The sequence below is a fragment of the Podarcis raffonei genome, chromosome 6 (assembly GCF_027172205.1).
Source record: "Podarcis raffonei isolate rPodRaf1 chromosome 6, rPodRaf1.pri, whole genome shotgun sequence".
Lineage (NCBI taxonomy): Eukaryota > Metazoa > Chordata > Lepidosauria > Squamata > Lacertidae > Podarcis > Podarcis raffonei.
In genome coordinates, this window is record NC_070607.1 from 52,886,097 (window position 1) to 52,905,195 (window position 19,099).

General features: G+C 46.2%; 2 protein-coding genes across 9 annotated transcripts in view; one reads left to right on the forward strand and one right to left on the reverse strand.

Moving 5' to 3' along the window:
* The window catches only part of MICAL1 (microtubule associated monooxygenase, calponin and LIM domain containing 1), a 44,768-nt gene extending 43,070 nt beyond the window's left edge, over positions 1–1,698 (forward strand). For all 3 annotated transcript variants that reach the window (XM_053392902.1, XM_053392901.1, XM_053392903.1), the window contains exon 24: positions 259–1,698. In XM_053392902.1, coding sequence (XP_053248877.1) covers positions 259–422 — 164 coding nt within the window. In that variant the 3' untranslated portion in view covers positions 423–1,698. The remainder of the gene's footprint in view (positions 1–258) is intronic.
* A 1,189-nt stretch (positions 1,699–2,887) lies between these two features.
* SMPD2 (sphingomyelin phosphodiesterase 2) lies at positions 2,888–18,618 on the reverse strand. 6 transcript variants are annotated; one of them, XM_053392904.1, is made up of 11 exons: positions 18,470–18,615; positions 11,392–11,555; positions 10,079–10,175; positions 9,768–9,844; positions 8,750–8,843; positions 8,532–8,621; positions 6,456–6,538; positions 6,008–6,140; positions 5,326–5,430; positions 4,047–4,203; positions 2,888–3,701 (listed from the first exon to the last, which is right to left on the reverse strand). In XM_053392904.1, the coding sequence occupies exons 2-11, from the start codon at positions 11,439–11,441 to the stop codon at positions 3,358–3,360; spliced, it is 1,230 nt and encodes a 409-aa protein (XP_053248879.1). In that variant the 5' UTR covers positions 11,442–11,555; positions 18,470–18,615; the 3' UTR covers positions 2,888–3,357. The 6 variants fall into 6 exon arrangements, with proteins under 6 accessions (XP_053248879.1, XP_053248880.1, XP_053248883.1 ...); XM_053392905.1 differs by having other exon boundaries at positions 11,392–11,614; XM_053392908.1 differs by lacking the exon at positions 18,470–18,615 and adding an exon at positions 18,198–18,344.
* Between the last annotated feature and the right edge of the window lie 481 nt (positions 18,619–19,099).

The window sequence follows — 19,099 nt, forward strand, 5'->3', positions numbered from 1 at the left end:
GAGACAAGCTGTCTGCCTGATTTCACTTAACTGCTGAGAAGAATTAAATATACAGACGCTAAACAGAGATTTCATTCACAGCAGGGGTGGGGAGCCTGTGACTCTCCAGATTGTTGGGACTACGATTCCTGGCCAATGGGTAGGGATAATTTGAGATGCAGTCGTGTAATATCTGGATGACCGCAGGCTCCCTGTTTTCTATGCCATAATAGTGACTGACTTTGAGCCGCATTTTGTGTGTGTGTGTGTTTTTTAAAGAGACTTCAAAAACCCTAGAAGACCAGCTGAAAGAGAAGGAGATCCTGTCCCAGCTGCTGGAGGTTGTGAACCAGCGCAGTGCCCTAATTGAGATGCAGGAGAAGAAGCGTCTCAGTGAGCTTTACGAGCAAGCACCAGCATTTGGGGACCTTGGGAAGATTTGAGAGTTGGCTATATTGAAGCTTTTGTCTCTGTGCAGAAGCTACATTTTAACACAAGTTCCATTTTAACACGTATCTGCAGAGGACTGTGATCTTCAGCAAAGATCTGTCCGAGGCACCCCAGCAATAATGAAGGCCAAGGTGCTGGCTGCAGCTCTGTGCTATCAGCATCAGGCACTTCAGTGAGTTCCTTCATTAGCAGCCTAGGTCAGCTGCCTGGGATTGAGTCCCTTGCCCTCCCCACCGCCCTGCAGGTTTGTGTTTGGTAGCTGCTATTAGGTGTAAGGAGAACAAGCCTGACCTTGATGCAAGTGTTTTTAAGTAGCAAGGCTGGAAACATGGCCGTTTTTTATTTTATTCTTTTTGCCAATAAGTGATTTCATTATAGCGTGTCTTAAGGTTGTCCTCCAAATTCTTCTTTTTACTGGCTACAGGGAGACAATAGTGCACATGTAACTATCTATAGCTGCCTGCATTCTCCCCTATGAAAAAGGCCTCGCTTACCAGGACAGCTCCTCTTTCATGCCACTTCAGGCAGCTGCAGTGTTTGCCACTTGGGTAGTAGGGGGCTGCTGGTGTGCAAGTGAGCATTTCTGCCTTCACCCAAGCTCCAGCAGAGCAATATTACTTGCACCTCCCACTCCCAAACTAGCATGAGACATTTGGAGGGGCATAAATGCTAAATAATATAATATACAAACCAGGTGTAGGGAACCTGTGCCTCCCACCCACTGTTGTTGGGACTACAACTCCTATAATCCCTGATCATTGGCTGGATCTGAAGGGAGTTGGGAGTCCCAACAACACCAGCAAGGCCTATCTAATATAAACAGTTTACAGGGTATTACTAGGGAGGGGGCACAGACCTGTCAGTTAAATGAGCAAGGCTGCATGCAGCCTGCCAGGAATTATAATAAAAAAACAGCACGGCCACCGGAGAAGTGTGATCCTGTCACACAGTATCTGGATAGGTATCTTTGCCACTCACACTCTACTTACATGTGTAATGGATTGCCAGCTATAAAACCACACAGGTGTGGTCTGAATATAGTATCCCAAAGCAATAAAAGAACAGCCACTAGAGAAGAATTAGGGGCGCTTTTTCATCACCATAAACTGCTCCTGCAGCAAGCCTCTTTACAGAACAAGGGTCAGACCTCTGCGGCTGAGGAGATGGCTACCTGTTAGAATCAGAAGGTTGCCATGCCTGAACTGCTGTTAAGCCACGGCTCTTTTTACGGGCTGTGTGCTCCTCTTTCAATAAAGATGCATGGAGTGAGCTGGAAGTGTTGTCCTGCCTTTTCTCATCCAAGCTAATTTAACACAAGAAAAAAAAAATCCCACAGGTATCTTCTGAAGTTTTATTGGGCTCTACTAAACTTTTTGAGAAGACAACTGTGATGCCTGCCTTTCTCTCACTAAATGAGAATGGCAAGGAAGGGCACATAATGAAAGATACGCAGGTAATGTGCCCAGATGGGAGAAACCTTGATGAAAGCTGCTCTGAACCCTTTGAGGAAGAGTAGGCTACCGATTAAGCTTATAAACAAACACTCACATGCATCAAAAAGATGCTGTTCTAGGCTGGACATGATTACCTACATGCTTTCACAGACCCGTCTGCTATCTGGGCTATCTACATGCTGCCTCTCACAATGTTCTCAATGTAACCATGGTTGACAACTACGTCTTCAGTAACACACCAAACACATTTCTGCCTGCTAGATGAGAAGTACTTTTTGCCAGCTTGGCACAACGAAGAGGGGCAGGGGTGGTAGGATGGGGGTCATCCATGGTAAGAAAAATATATCTACATACCAAAAGTAGGATTCCTGGTCTCATTTGCATATAGGTCTCGATCTCTCCCAAGATGTTTTAAGCTGCTAAAAGGGTGAAATTCAGCCTGAAGACTGCTAATCCCAGCTCTACAGGTTGCCTCTGGTGTCAAAGGAGGGCTTTTCCAACAGAAGAAGAGTATTTAAGATATTTTTAAAAAAGACTCACAATTACATAATAGGCTACTAAGAACTGTGCTTAAGGCTAGCTCCTCAGCTGAGAGCCAAAAATGCTTAGTGGCGTAACATGTCTTTTGCATGCAGGCTGCAGGCTGAGACTGGCATCTGCAGATTCCCAGGATCTTAGGCAAGACAGCTGGGAAAAGGTCCCCTGCCTGAGACCCTGGAGGCCTGCAAGGTTCAATGGTTTGACTTGTTAGGAGGCAGCTTCATTTGACTTATTCAGAAGCCACGCCAGCCTTAAGCTTGCTGGCTGGACTGCGGCAAACCCTTTGGCATCACTCCCCCCCCCCACCTCCAAAGAAATGCAAACAACAGTGATCTACTTCACAAGAACTGCAGGAAGTATGATGTCAGTGAAAGAATTTTGGTACATTCAAGTGCTAAGCAAGCAATTAATAAAGAGGGTTTCAAGAAAAAGAATTTCACCAGTAAATGCTACTTTCTGCTCTGTTGTATTTTAAGACTGATTTATTCTGTTTTCAATTCAAATAGGAACTTTGTATAAACTAGAAACGCTATACACATTTTAACTGGTCTGCTTAACACCAGGCTTTTACAGTACTAATTCAGCCACCCGACTCGGTCGGAACAGCGTGGTTTGGTTTGATAAATGCTGGTTTCTAAACAGCCACAAGCTGAACCGCATGCAGTTGAACTGCTTTCGTTTCAAAATTCCCTTCTGCACGAATCGTACTTGTGCTAGAATCCCTTCAGCAGAAGGTCAGAACTATTCGTAGAAAGTTTTATTGCCCTAGAATTAAGCTAAAAATAATAATAAAAAACTTCTACGGCAATCACTGCCACGTGCTTAAAAAACGGCTAACCCTTAGAACATGGCGGCACAGAGGAACTTACGGCTCCCGGAAAAGCTTTCAGCACAGTCTCTTGGTCCCTGTTGGAGTTCCGGCAAGCGACAGGCCTCACCGAGAGCTCAGCTTGTCCTGGAGTGTCTGCAGCCCCACCCGCATCTGCTCCTCTGTCCCCTGGAGCACCTTGACCTCGATGGTGTGGAAGAGGTAGAGCACAGCCGAGATGAGCAACACCAACACCCCCAGCAGGCTGAGCAGCGAGAAGGAGAACTTGGGGAAGGGCTGCAGGAGGGCTTCGCCAAACATGGAGCTCAGGCCCATGGTCGCCTGCATGAGCAGCAGCAGCATGGCCAGGACGGCCATGCGGCCGCAGGAGTACTGCTGCCGCTCGGCCGCGTGCAGCCCTACCCGCACCTCCATACGGGCTTCGTTCAAGACGTCCACCAGTACCGGTTCTAGGAAGACAGACGGCAGCAGGGCTCAACCAGTGTGCACTGAGGCGATAAAAGTCCTAACACATTTGTGTCCAAGCCCACTCGCTGGTCTGGAGAGGCAGGCCAAGACTGCTACTTTATGCAGAGATACTGGCTTCATGACTATGGTAGTGCATGCCTGCAGTGAAACCAGGGCCCCAGCACAAAAGCCACACTCTTCTCTCCAGGGAGGTTAATGGGCGATAACAGGCCTTGAAGGAGCACCACTGGGGATGGACCAGGCAGGCTTTGCCATCCCTCCCCACTTCCCAAAGGCATGCGTACTTGCTCCTTCCTGTGCCAAAACAATGAAACTGGGGTACTCACCAACTCTAGGATGGTTTAGGCCTTTGCCTAACCCTCTCTTGTTCACAGAGAGTGTGGCTATGACAGCTTCATGGTCGGAATAAGGTATGTCCTTGTTGGGAGCTGTTCCAGTAGTTGTCTCATGGCGGTTGCATTTTACTTCATAGTGAGACAAACCCTACAAGAAGGGAAGTTAAGCAGGAGAGCAAGGTGCTTATTATGCACATGTGTTTTAAATAAGTAAGGCTCCCAGAAATTCTAGGCTGTGGACTACAGGTGAAGAGGGTGGGGAACTATCTTATTAGAGTCCTCTTTGAATGGCAGACATAATTTGGAAGTGTCCTCAAGGATCAGCTAAGAATTCCTATGTCTGTTCTATCATGTGCTTATTTGACTATGCAACTCCAAGGAAAGCTATTCAGCAATGTCCTTGGGCAACTTGCTCCCATGGCTTGTTCTTTCAACAAATGCATCTTAAATCTAAACTTTTGCCATTTAAAATCCATTGCCCTACATCTGCAGTGTTTGGCAACAGGTGCATTCTTGCCATCAGCTTTGGGGTAAGATTTTGATACAGACTGAAGATTATTTTCAGGCTCAACGTCAATCTGATTTTCTCATGGGTAATAGATGTGCTCAGTTCTTTTCACCTTTTCTCAGTGATGTGACCTTTAACCATATTTGCTACCCTCTTCTGAATTCTCCCAAAAACCAACATAGGGCCACGGTTCTCACAAACGTCCACCTCAAACCGAGGAATTAGTTACAACTGTAGTTCCCCTCTTACAGGAAAGGCTGGGTATCCTGGGCAACTTTCCACACCCCTGTGTTAGAATAGGAAGGAGCAACAGCTGTGGTCCAACTAGTGCCCACATGTTTACAGAGTTCAGGAAGTGATCAAGCAGTGCAAGCTAATCTAACTCCCCAAATGCAGCAAGGTCTTGCAGAAGTGTGCTTAGTGCTTTGCTCATTTTGGCTCTAAAGCTTTAAGTCTTATCCTCATATCTTGAAAAGCCAGTCCCAGCTGTTACAGAGAACATGCCCAAAGACAACAACAGCAGGAAATCAAGCAAGTGAGTTCAAGCCAGTGCCAAGAGGTTGCCTGAGGCCATACCAGTCTGTGAGCACATAGTTTTGGAGACTATTGGACAAAGAAGACATTCCAGACTGAAGATACTGACAGGAGACAGACCTGTCATGGGGCTAGTGCCAAACCATATTTGACAGACTTTATTGCTTAACTGCTTTCTGAACTCTGTACTGTCACAGTCTGCTTTCTATGTGTTGAACGTGCACATACCTTATACAGAATGTAGTCAATACGAATCCCCTGGGGATAGCACCGCAGTTCTTTCTTGCTTGTGAAGCAGTTGGTGGGCAAGAGTGTGGAGCCATCCTCACCACCCTAGGAGCAAGACCAGAGTCTGAATTCTCAGTTCTAAAAAAACCAGAGGTGGGGGAACTTTTTCAACCTGAGGGCTGCAATCCCTCCTGGGCAACGTTTCAAGGGCCATATGCCAGTAGTGGGGGGGCCAGGGACAAAAGCAGATGGAATACCTAATGCACATTTGCGTACTGTAGGCTTTATCTCTTGACATTCTGACTCAAATAAAGGTAAGGTTATAGTTTCCAGGCCCCAAGGGCAACTTTCTTTTCCTCTTACACTGGTACCTCTGGTTGCGAACAGGATCCGTTCCAGAACCCCGTTCACAACATGAGCAGAACGCAACCCACGTCTACACGTGTCACAATTCGCCGCTTCTGCGCATGCGCGTGATGTCATTTTGAGAGTCTGCGCATGCGCAAGCAGCGAAACCCAGAAGTAACCCTTTCTGGTACTTCCGGGTCGCCGTAGGACGCAACCTGAAAAGATTTAACCTGAAGCAAACGTAACAAGAGGTATGACTGTACTGAGTGACCAAAGGAGGGAGAAACACCTCTCCTTTCTGGACCATTTCATAGGGCGGTACCTGGAGACTCACCTCAACCTTCTCTGCGGCAATGAAGGAGTCCCGAAGCCCTGCCCAACCTCGCAACAGCCTGATGCCCACGTCTTCTGGGTGCATGTTCAGATCCCCACCAAGCAGCACCACATCGGCTCCTTTCGAAGTATGTCTGGGAGGATGAGAAGATGCCACAGACTGAGAGGAAACAAGCAGCCCTCAATGATACAAGGATGTTTTTTGTCATGAGAGATCTAAGCCGTGTTAGACTTGAATTCTACTACACACCCAAAACCATGGCTGCATCCTCTCCCCCTCTCCCCCCATTCATTCTGTCGCTGGAGAGTTAGCATTAGATGGACTGAGTATGTTCCAAGTCAGAGCTCTGAACTACTGCCAAGGAGGGAAACTAGCTAACAGAGAGAGGGACAAAGCGTGCACACACAAACCTCATTATAAAGATTTCTGGAGTCTCCCCATGACTTACTGTATAAACTGGGCAAGTTCCCAGGCCTGAACTACTCGGTGGGGCAAGTAAGCATCCTTCTCCCGGCAGTACTCCGCATGGAGCTTGGGAGGAAGAAAACAAGACACGCATGAAATTCACACTTGTATAGTAAGATATGTGAAATCGCAAAGCAGCAGCCTATGTACTCGCCTTGCTGCCCCACTTTAAGCTGATCGGGGAGCCTGTGGCAAAGATCAAAAGCAACAAGGTAAGAATTCTATAACAGACAGTGGGATTTCACAGTTTCAGAGACACACAAGGACCTACGGATGATCCAAGACTGTCAGCAAAGAGTACCATCTGGTACAGATATGACGCTAAACTACTGTTTCGCATTACTGGTATAAATCTTGGGCTTGTGTGCGCACTCTTCTTCTGCTCCAGCAAGATCACAAGCTCCTGCTTCCACTTTCAACTAACCATGCATTATTGTTAAACCCAAACGCTGGAACTGTGGTTAATCTTAACAATGATTTAGAGAAACTGTCTATTCTGGCTAGGGCTGGTGGAGTTCAGCAGCATCGGGAGGGATGCAGGTTCTCCATCCTTGCTACATTTCAGACTTACCAGTATTTGCCCAAGTAACTGAATAACAAGGATCCACAGTTAGCTGAAAATAGAAGTGAAAGCTTCTATCTCCTCTTTGTGACTATGCCAGAGAAGAAGACGGGAGCTTGTGATTCCAAAGCTTATTCGCATTACCAACCACAGTTGTGTCCAAAATGCTGATTGTGTGAATGGATGAACTACCGCGAAGTCCCTTGTTTCTGTAGGCAGGGTTTGCTATCTCCCAAAAGGTGCCCCAGAATAATATCCTCCGATCATGTAACCCAGGCTTCACCAAAGGAATGATCTTGAGATGTTGTTACACTACAACTCTCAGCATGGCCAAGTGTAAGTAGACCTCAAAAATATTTCCACATGTAGCTTTCGGGCTTCAGCGGACTAGGCAACACTGATGTTCCTGTGTTAGTACCAAGCTTGTGAAATCATACTGCTCATTAAGGCTGCCTCCTGTGGGAGTTTCTCTCAGCCATTTCATTGTGCCGGCTTTCTATTCCTCCTCAGTGCTAAGATAATTTAGAGATAGTCCCACAAGCACAAGTTAGTTTATTGATCTTTGGGAATGCACTCACTGCTTCCCTGGCATTACATAGAAATTTTATTTGCATTACCTACTAGCCATAGCAATAAAATAAGAGACAATATGCTGAGGATAAAGCTAAATGCTTAGTTATACAAAATACGTTCTAGAGGTTTACATCAATACAAATGACAGAATTGATACATAATCCTTTAACCATTTAATCCTTTAACAGGCAGCTTCTATTCATCTATGCAATGTGGCTTGCATTTATTGTACCTTGGGATAAGAATGAACAGCAGCTTTCTAATGATGCATACATTTGAGAGAACACACAAAAAATCCTTCTTTAAAAGGTTGTGTGTCTTGTTCATTTTTAAGAAGGTGCCACCCAAGAAAATAAAAAGCCTTGGCTGTTCATGGACACCCCCTGCTGGCAAATAGGCTGTAAAAACAACAAGTATCACTTGTGAAGTCCAAGCCAGTACAGTCGCACCTTGGAAGTCGAATGGAATCCATTCCGGAAGTCTATTTGACTTCCAAAACATTCGACAACCAAAGCGCGCCTTCTGATTGGCTGCAGGAAGCTCCTGCAGCCAATCGGAAGCCCCGCCAGATGTTCGGCTTCCAAAAATAGTTCACAAACCGGAACAGTCAATTCCAGTTTTGCGGTGTTCGGGAGCCAAAACTTTCGAGAACTAAGCTGTTCGAAAACCAAGGTATGACTGTAATCAAAGGATTCATTCAGCAATCTAAGGAAATCTGAAGTGCTATCCTGTGTTCCTCATGTAAATCCTACTCACATCTAGACACACACACACACACACACACACAAACACACACACACAGAGAGAGAGAGAGAGAGAGAGAGAGAGAGAGAGAGAGAGATGATCTCTGTAATCTTGCTCCAGGAGTTGAATAAGTTTGTAACAAATTAAAAAAAATACAACAAAATAAATAAAACTGCTCACATGAGTCACATAGATGTTGAAAACAATGTCCTGTATCTTCAGGACTACAAGCCCCACCGATTTGCCACCAAACCAGTCTCCGTGCTGGAACTGTAGAGAGAAGAAAGTGGAAGACAGTAGAAGAAACGTAGGCAACGCTGGTCACAGTGAAAAGAGCCTTAGAAGAAAGGTGCTCTTTGGCACGTTCCCCACCCCCAAGCAAGGCATTGCCCACTCACCATGTAGGGGTAGCCATTCACAGAGTATTGGTACAGGAAGGTGTCCAGGATTTGGTATCTGGAGAAGATGCAGAGCCCACTGCCAATCACTCCACTGTGAAAGACACAGGCACCACAGGCGTCAGCTAGAGGGGGGGGGGACATCACCAATCCTCGCTGCTCCCATCCTCCATTTGAAATCAATAGCTAGAATTTACAGAAAAGGGCTGGCATTTGGGACTCCTTGGAATTATTCCTGGTTCTAGGGACGAAGCGAAGTCTTCTGACACCGTGACAGAGTCAAGACTGAAAAGGGATGCTGCCTCACCATTATTAGCTTCTGTAACAGCACGCAAGGTCAAGTCACAGGTGCCCAGCAAAATGTACATTTAAGAAGAGTTTAATGCCGTGTCTGCCAAAGAAGTCAACCATAAGGTTTGGTAACCATCTATAATCAAGTGTCCTGTACAAGGTGAGTCTGTAAAACTCAGATTAACTAATGTCACAAAATTTTATTGAGATTCCCTGTGTTCCAAGCTGTGTCCCCTACAGATGAAGGTTGGTTTCACAGGTTGGTTTCACACCAGGTATATGCCAACATGCATCCAACCCATGTGTCCTGCACCATGCTGCCCATGTAGTGATCCAGTGCGCAACCATGGGCTCTGTTTCACAAACACAGCCTTAAAAATAGACCTGTGGGCTATTCAGTCAGCACCTCATCTGGAAGGCAAGGATTGCTAAGGGAACAAGGGCAATTAAAGAACAATTATCTGTCACAAGGGGTGAGGCTGCTGCACAAGCAACAAGGCACCTGTTTCCAAGAAAATATTATTTTTGATCAGCTAAAGACCCAACTTATTCCAAGGCCTTTTATGCTAACCTGTCTGAGCTCTCAAGGAACTAAAGAGTGGAAATGATTTCCTACCAGTGTCTGAGAGGGTCCTCTCTAAAAATCATATAAATTGCACATCTATGAAGTCAAGCCTATACTAATTGAGCTCAGCCATTGGCATGGACTATTTAAGCTCCTTTTTACCTTTTAAAATAGTGGGAAGAAGGGTAGCGGGCACACAGCTTCTTTTTCAGCTCCCAATAATCTCTCTCGCTCCACACCTGGAAAAGCAGAGAGGTTGTAGTCACAGTGACTGCAAACCAAAGAACAGAAGTGGGAATTGAATCAGTGGGCTAAGTTGAAGCTAGGCGTGGGAAGGGGGGGCTGACCCCTCCCCTCCCCTAGTATCCCTCCTCCCCGATTAATCATGTTTATATAGCACTTCAAGATCTTGCCATGCTTTGCCCACAACCTATCCCAATACTAGATGCACTATAACACATGTAAGTACTCACCTCCTGCAAGAGCGCCAAGTCATATCCCTCCTGGTTGAGGACATTGCCAATCAATTCAATGCGCTGCTGCCGTACCTTGCTCAGGTAGCGAATGGCCCTGGAAGGGAGAGAAAGGGAAGGAAACTGAGTGAAACATCAGGTTCCAACTAGGCTCACTGCTCATTTCAATCTTAGCCCTTCATTACTTACACCTGGTAAAGAAGGCTCTCATACTGAGAGCCACAGGAAGCACTCCTCCCAATGCAAAAAGCACACCTGGAGGAGCAATTTTAATCAGGAGTGCAGTAGGGAAGGAAGCAGTTAAATCCCCTCTCATCACTGAGGCAAGCAGCCCTCTCACAGCAGCTGTTGTTGCACATTAAGGAAAAGATATGCACATTAAATGCAAAGAAACATTGAATGCATTTATGTACAAGCAGCACTATAAGAAAAACTGGTCAGACACAGACAGAGTCAGGCCTGGCTGTTGCATGCCCCCAAATGAGGTCATAATGGGGTGGAAGATTCCTGGGGTAAAACAAGGGACTATACATTCGCCAGTGCAAAAAGGAATGAGCTGAAAGGAGTTTTTCTCCATGACTTGCTAGCAGCTGCTTTGTTTGTTTTACTTGTTTTACATGGGAGAGAAATAAAACAGATGGCCTCCCTCCCCCATCCTGAAAAATGGCACGATAGACTCCATCACCTGATAATTTTACCATCTAATTATACTGTATACATGAGCCTGTGTTGGAATTGGAAGGACATATGCCTGGCTGAAATGTGTCACTGAACAGTGATAATGTCTCTTTTTTACCTGAATGAAGAAAAGAGAGAGAGAGAGAGAACGAGCACGCGCATGCCGGTGTAAAACCTTTGACTTTTGTGTGGCTAGAATGTAGGACACTGTACAAAATTAAGGGTCACATGCATTGTTCCATCTGTTTTTTTCTCTGGCCTGCCCACTTGAGTCTCTGCCCCACCCCCAAAGTTTGTCCTCAGCATGAAAAAGATTCCCCTCTCTCTCCATTTAAGCATAGATGCATGTTCAGCCAAATCACTTAATCGTTGGGTTGGAAAAGGGCAGGAACAGAGAGATTTACAATACCCTGTTTTATTTACATAAAAACAGCCCCAGACACGGGAGCTTCATCATTTCCTCTCTGCAAACAGGGAAACAAACAGGGGAAGAATGCATTTGCCGTAACCCAGAAGACTCAGCAACCTCTTGATCAGAAAACATGACTGAACCTTCGCCAGCAGTCATGCAGATCAGAGCCAACCCTCACCTGCCTTAAACAAACACAAAAAAATAAAGCCATGGAAAAACTCACCAGCAATTGAGGTCAAAGACACGCAACTGCAATTGAGGGTCCTTATCCATCACAGTGGGGACAAGACAACGCAGAGGTGGGTTCAAATGGTTGCACTCACAATGCTGACAGGTTGTGCCTTCAGCTCTCCGGCAAGCAAGGTGTCAGACTTTGGCTTTGCTCCTCTGCCAGAAGAACAGGAAGTGTGACTGTAATATTGCAGCTAAGACGTATGCACTGGCAGCTGGAAAACAAGGAAGGATGGAGCCTTGGTGGCACTGATTCAACAAGCAGCACATGCTTTTGTGGACAAGGCCTATAATGCCTCTCTCTGCTAAAGCCCTCTGGGCAACAGCATCTGAAAGTCCTTGATAGGAGGGAGAGGTGCAAAGATAAGATAAGACCTAAAGATTAGCAGAGTTATAAAGCATTAAAGGGACACTCTCAGGTCAAGCAAGGCCCATCTTTTGCCTGTTTCAATCCTGATAGCAGGAGTCTTTTGCTTCAGTGCTGTCACTGCCACCAAAACGCCGCAAATGCACACCTTTCCAGGCAATAAACCCTCATGGTAAAGACAATACTCTTGTAATCATTTAGGGCCCACCAAGTTTTTAAGGTCCACGGGCACATGTAGATCTTTGAGGGTGCTGGCACCCCATTTTTCCCTCTCTGGGCACTTCTTTCTCATCCCAACCTCACCCCAGACAGAGAGGGAGAGAAAGCACCCACATACAAACTTAGCTTTCCCAAGGAATCTGGGTGAAAGTTGGAACCAGCAGAATTAGTCTGAATCTTGAAAAAAGCACATAGAACTGAAAGAAGTGGGAAAGAGTGGCACTCTTCCAACTTCCTCCTTTAGCTCTGTGTACTTCTCGAGGGAGGTAACCACCCTCAGCAAGGGAGGTGTGTGTGTGTGTGTGTGTGTGACTTCAGAAGCTATGCAGGTACTACTGCATGCCACACTGATGACCAACACACCACAGGGCTAGTCCTTAAAAAAATATAATCAAGCATTATGAGTGATTCCACAGGCCTACCCACTTTTTAAAAATATCATGTTTTTACTTGGTAGATTCTAAAGCTCTCTCCTACTGGCAATCTCTCTGTGCGAAGTTCCAAGGACAAGAAGCCGTGTGCTCACAGGTCAATGACACCCAATCCAAGTCTCAGTTCTTGAATTTCCTTCAAGGATCTGTTTTCAACCATGCTGGAGTGTTGGGATACCCATGACCAAACCTACAGTATTTACTTATATCCCTCAATATCACAATTCCTCACAATCATTTATGGTTTTTACCAGTGCTTTTTCCCCTGGAAAAATAGTTGCCAGTACTCACTGTGAAGTTCTTACAGTAAGTGCCACACTTTTTAACCCAGAGAGAGAGAGAGAGAGAGAGAGAGAGAGAGAGAGAGAGAGAGGTGTGCTGGTATTGTGTACCCTAGAGTACCCCCTGAAAATAGGCACTGTTTTTAACTGCCCTTGAGGCTAGGGATTTGTGTCTTATTGAATTGAATCAGACTCTCTTGCCCAAGAACCCAGGAGGGAGTGCATGGCAATGCAGCCGGGGGTCTGCTCTTCAAACTGCTGCTTCCCCCTGCCCTCAAACCATTCCCTCCCATCTTCTTTGAATGCATTTTCTTACACTTGTTCACCAGGTGGAATTAGCAAGAAAGGGAAAGTAGCTTCCCTTGTGTTCACTGCCAAGATGAAATAAAATGGCCATGGTAAATATTTTGAGTTTTCAACAATATACAGACAGCAAGAAATGACAACCACATGTTGAAGACATGGACATCCTCATTTTTGGATGGTTTTGCCACAAAATCGGTGGCAAGTTAGTGACGCAGACTGGTCCTGGCTTCTGGCCAGTAGCTTTGATCTGCGCTCTGCTTCCCGGTTTCTTCAAGGGAATAATAAATAATAATAATAAATTTTATTTATATCCCGCCCTCCCCAGCCGAAGCCGGGCTCAGGGCGGCTAACAACAATAAAACAGTACAAAAGTACAGCATAAACAACACTCTAAAATCATTCATTATAAAATTAATTAATTCAAGCCGCTGGCAACCATTGGGCCAGAGCTCCGCGAAGATTGCCGAGGGAGGGAGTCAGGCTGTGCCCTGGCCAAAGGCCTGGTGGAACAGCTCTGTCTTGCAGGCCCTGCGGAAAGATGTCAAGTCCCGCAGGGCCCTGGTCTCTTGTGACAGAGTGTTCCACCAGATCGGAGCCACAGCCGAAAAAGCCCTGGCTCTAGTTGAGGCCAGCCTAACTTCTCTGAGGCCTGGGACCTTCAAGATGTTTTTATTTGAAGACCGTTTCTCTGTGGGGCATACCAGGAGAGGCGGTCCCGTAGGTACGAGGGTCCTAGGCCATATAGGGCTTTAAAGGTTAAAACCAGCACCTTAAACCTGATCCTGTACTCCACCGGGAGCCAGTGCAGCTGGTATAGCACCGGGTGAATGTGATCTCGCAGCGAAGACCCCGTAAGGAGTCTCGCTGCAGCATTCTGCACCCGCTGGAGTTTCTGGGTCAGTCTCAAGGGCAGCCCCACGTAGAGTGAGTTACAATAATCCAGTCTGGAGGTGACCGTCGCGTGGATCACAGTGGCTAGGTCAGGGTGAGAGAGGCAAGGAGCCAACTGCTTAGCTTGGCGGAGATGGAAAAATGCCGCCTTTGTTATAGCTGCAATCTGTGCCTCCATGGAAAGGGAGGTATTGAAGATTACACCCAAACTCTTAACGGACGGTGCTGGCACTAATTGCACCCCCGCAAGAGATGGGAGTTGCCCCCCCAATCCCATATCGTCCCGTCCCAGCCACAGGACCTCTGTCTTCGAAGGATTTAGCTTCAACTGGCTCCCACATAACCATCCAGCCACAGCTTCCAAACATCTGGTCAGTGTGTCTGGGGCTGAGTCAGGATGGCCATCCATCAACAGATAGAGTTGGGTGTCATCGGCATACTGATGGCAACCCAGCCCAAAACTCCGAACAAGCTGGGCGAGGGGGCGCATAAAGATGTTGAAAAGCATTGGGGAGAGTATCGCACCCTGAGGTACTCCACACACCAAGGAGTGGCGCGATGACAATTCCCCCCCCCCAAGCGCCACCCTCTGTCCCCGACCAGAGAGAAACGAGTGCAGCCATTGAAGGACTGTGCCCTGGATCCCCACGTCGGCAAGGCGGTGGTCCAGAAGTTCGTGATCGACCATGTCGAAAGCTGCTGACAGATCTAGAAGAATCAGCAGCCCTGACCCGCCTCGATCCAGCTGTCTACGAAGATCATCTGTTAGGGCAACCAGAGCCGTCTTGGTCCCATGACCAGCGCGGAAGCCGGACTGGAATGGATCCAGAGCCGATGTTTCATCCAGAAACCCACCAAGCTGTTCAGCAACCGCTCTCTCAATCATCTTACCCAGGAATGGAAGATTCGAAACCGGGCGGTAATTGGATAGATCTAAAGGATCTAATGATGTTTTCTTTAAGAGCAGGCGCACCACTGCCTCCTTCAGTTCCCCTGGGAATGTCCCCGTGCCAAGGGACAAATTGATGATATCCCCCAGGAGGGCCCGCACCTCGCCTGGACACGCTCTAATCAGCCAAGACGGGCACGGGTCAAGAGGACAGGTGGTGGGCTTTCTTTTTTTTTTTTTATAATATTTTTTATTAAACAATTTTTATATTAACACAAACAAAACATAAAGAACATACAACAAACATTAACAGAACAAAAAACAAGTACCATTTCATGTCCTAATTTCTTAAACCTTACTTCCTCGACTTCCTCTTGCTTCCCGTTTCTGTATTCCAAGTTCTTACAGTTATTCAGCGAATCTTCCCTTATTTTATTATAAATTTATGTTAATCATCCTTATTCTCTCCGTCTTAACCATTACTAATAGTAACCATTTATTTTAAGCCCAACATCATTCTAACTGTCATTAATTTTATAGTATTTCTTTAAATAGTCCTTAAACTTCTTCCATTCCTCTTCCGCTGCTCCTCTCCCCTGGTCTCGGATTCTGCTCGTCATTTCTGCCAAACCCATGTAGTCCATCACCTTCATCTGCCATTCTTCCAGTGTGGGTAGATCCTGTGTCTTCCAGTACTTTGCAATAAGTATTCTAGCTGCTGTTGTAGCATACATAAAAAAAATTGTATCTGTCTTTAACACCCCCTGGCCGACAATACCCAAGAGAAAGGCCTCTGGTTTCTTGGGGAAAGTATATTTAAATACCTTTTTCAGTTCATTATAAATCATTTCCCAGAATGCCTTAATCTTCGGGCACGTCCACCAGAGGTGAAAAAAAGTACCTTCCTTTTCTTTACATTTCCCAGGTGGTGGGCTTTCCAGCTCGGAGAAGTCTGTCCACATCGGCTGGGGATATCCGGTCGAAGTGGGCCAATACTGGACCCAAGGACAGTAGAGGGGCCTCCAGTTCCTTTATTGTATCCAAATTGGCAGGGAGGTCATGGCGGAGCAACAAGACCTTCTCCGCAAAAAAGCTCGCAAATGCCTCACAGCTGTGTGTCAAATTGTTATTTAAATTTGGCTGTCCCTCAAGGGACGTTAAAGACCTGATTATACTAAATAATTGCGCTGGGTGAGAGCTAGCGGATGCAATGGAGGCCGAGAAGTAAGACTTCTTAGCAGCCTTCACCGCCATCTCGTAGGTTTTCATAAAAGCCCTATAAGATGTTCTTGAGGCTCCGTCACAGGCACCCCGCCATACTCGCTCTAGCCGTCTGAGGTCCCAATTCATTTTCCAGAGCTCCTCGGTAAACCAGGGAGCCCGGTTTCTGCAGGGTCGCAGAGAGCGCTTAGGTGCGATCTCATCGATGGCTGCCAGGAGCTGGGTATTCTTAGTAGATGTACTTTGTTTTAGGATGCTTCTCACTGTGTCTATTTCCCAGCATTTGGATAAAGGTGCTTCATTGCCTCTCACTGCTCAATAGTGATTCAGGCAGCCTAACCCAATTTTCTCAGAAAGTACATGTATATTATAAATATGAGCACAAGCCAGCTTGCTTGACAAGTGTTTCAGATTAGATGTTTCTGGACTAGGAAACAGTCCTATCCTAGGATGGACCATCTATATGTCTCAATTCTCCCTTGGAAAGAAACATGTAATCTGATTAAAAGGTTCACTCCTGTATACCTTCAAGGCTAAATACTTAGATTAAAATACCATAATTTGAGAATTTCCTGTAAATAAGGATTGAGCAGATTGTAAAATACATATGCGAATCTATCATTCAATTTATGTGTAAACATCCAGCTCCCAGAAAATATATTCATTGTGTTCATACTGAGCCTGCCTTATCCCCAAGAGCTTTGGGAGCATAGCACTTCCCTTGTGCTTCTCGGCAAAAATTTACTGCCTTTATTTCTTCAGTCTATAGCAAGGATGCTTTAGGTAATACACAGCAATGGCAAACTTCATAATGCAGGTGTCAGGATTACCACTGCATATCATTGCAAATGTTCACTGATTTCTGTGTTCAGTCTGAAGCATGAAACTGTCCTACAACTACGATTTGCTAGCTGTGCTGTGGAACTACAATAGACCACAGCTTCTTCATGCATGCAATGACTTACACACAAGTAAGACTGTCAGGTGCCTACCTCCCAGGGGTATTCATGTAATCCCCTACACAAAACTTCCTTATAAGAAGCTGGCAACAAGGGAAGGAAACCAATTCAAACAAAAAAACTGGAACAGAGGGGGAATGAAGGAGCGCTGAAATGTCCACACTAGCACATACTAGTATCAATATAAGCTTTTATCAATATAAGCTAATAAGCTTTTTTCTGATTCAAAATAATAAACGATCTGGCATCTATTCAGCAGTTTTTTACATTCTTGGAATTTAGGGAGCAGAGTTTTAATTTATCTTAGGCTATACATTCAAGTTGTGGTTGCTGCATCTTAAAAATACTGCAGAGCTGGAAAGGGTTCAGAAAAGGACAATCAAAATGACAAGGGGGTGGAGCAACTTCCATATGAAGGAAGGTTATAACATTTAGAGCTTTTGAGTAGAAGGGGAGGGACACAGCAAAATTATAACATTACTCAAGAGTCTGGAGAAATAATATTTTATTCCTCTTTTAATAGTAGTATAACCCAGGGACATCCAATGGGGCTGAATAGTGAAACAAAATGAAGAACTACACACAGTCCATAGTTAAACTAGAGAATGCAGTATCAGCCACTAACTTGAACGGCTTCCAAAAGAAGCCTAGGAAAATTAATGAACCAGAAGGCCACTGACGACTACTAGGCATGATGGCCCTGTACTAACAAGGTGTAGTTATGACTAACTTTAGAAGAATCGGAGACAATATGAGAGACTAGAGTATATGCACATATCTGTAAAGACAGGCTAGATCCAGAGATGGTCAATGCGTGCTGTTGGATACAGCATAATCAGAGATTACGGGAGCTGTCGTGCAATGGCACCGGGAAGGCCACAGGTCCCCAACCTCTGTTCCGATTGCGGCTAATGCAAATGAATAAAGTCGCATTAGCTGTCAAAGGCCAAGAGAAGATTGCCTTAAAATCATATATTTACTAGTATGCGTACACCCCCCGTTTCTTTGGGGAGGGGGGCGGAGGAAGGAAAAACGCAAGGCGGCTGCAAAATAGTAAGAGATTAAAAGTGGGGGGTGGGGGAGAAGCCAAGCAAAACAAATCCCTAAATCACACTAACACAATGTGGCAGCTTGAGATGAATTCCCCGGATTGCGCTCCCTTCTCTTGGCCGCATTTCACCAAAGGGAAGGCGACTTTGCGCTTTAGGATCTTTTCCCTTAAGCCCTATATAACCTGAAACGTCCCACGGGAAGGGGCCATAATTAAGCGTGTCTTCGGGGCTTCGATCCCAAGTCGATCTCCGAGCGCAGCGCTTGGCGCTCGCGGGAGTCTTCCAGCAGAGCACTTTATCGATCCACTATGTTAAATCATCGATCGCTCCGTGGCGAGAGTTGCCGGCTCAGGCAGAGTTTCGGTTATGGCAGAGCAAGACCAGGCGCGGCTGGAAAGAAGAAAAAGGGGCGCGCAGCGGGGGTTTGGGGGAGTCTTCGAGAGCCACTACGCACCTGGCGGGAGACGCTGTCTAGGCCACTTCTTGCTTCCCTTCACTTCATTCTTGGCTCGGAGACCTTGCCTAGCCGGCAGCAGCAGGAGCCGGATTCCCGCAGTCGAAGAGGGCCAGCCTCGCCTCTAGCCGTAAGGCGCGCAGTGCATCCCGGGGTTTGTAGGCCTCCTTCCGCGCAGCAGCCTCATCTTCAAGGCGCGCCTCCTGCCCTCAAGAACTACAAGTTCCAGGAGGTGGCGCTGTCGGCTCGGAAAGGAGAAGTGCTCGCTAAGAGGGAGCTTTAAAAAAAAAAAAGAAGGGGGGGACTGCAAGTACCGAAATGCTTTGGGGCGGCCGGTGCCCGCAAGCTCTTCCGTCGGCAACTGTTGTGCTTTTGAAGAACTTGCAGAAAAGTATTAAAAACTGCGCTGCCTCCGCGAAGAGCGGTTGCAATAGAAAGAAATATGAGAAAGCACGGCAGAAAATGGCTGTGCTTGCGAGAGAGAGTGAGCGCGGGCGCATCTTCACTTGTCAATCACTAGAAGCCTGCTTTTGGAAATTACACAAAAAAATAACACAGCATTCCTTAGTTGGTGGGTTGTTGTAGTGTTGGTTTTTTTAAAGCCCATTATCTTTTCAGGCATTTATTGTT

What these genes read in the sequence shown, in the direction of transcription:
- SMPD2 (XM_053392904.1), bottom strand. Translation starts at nt 11,441, where the DNA reads ATGGATAAGGACCCTCAATTGCAGTTGCGTGTCTTTGACCTCAATTGC. An exon ending in TTGCCGCAGAGAAGGTTGAG is followed by an intron (nt 5,431 to 6,007) that starts GTGAGTCTCCAG and finishes TCTTGCTCCTAG; the next exon opens with GGTGGTGAGGATGGCTCCAC. An exon ending in CCTAAACCATCCTAGAGTTG is followed by an intron (nt 3,702 to 4,046) that starts GTGAGTACCCCA and finishes CTGTCTTCCTAG; the next exon opens with AACCGGTACTGGTGGACGTC.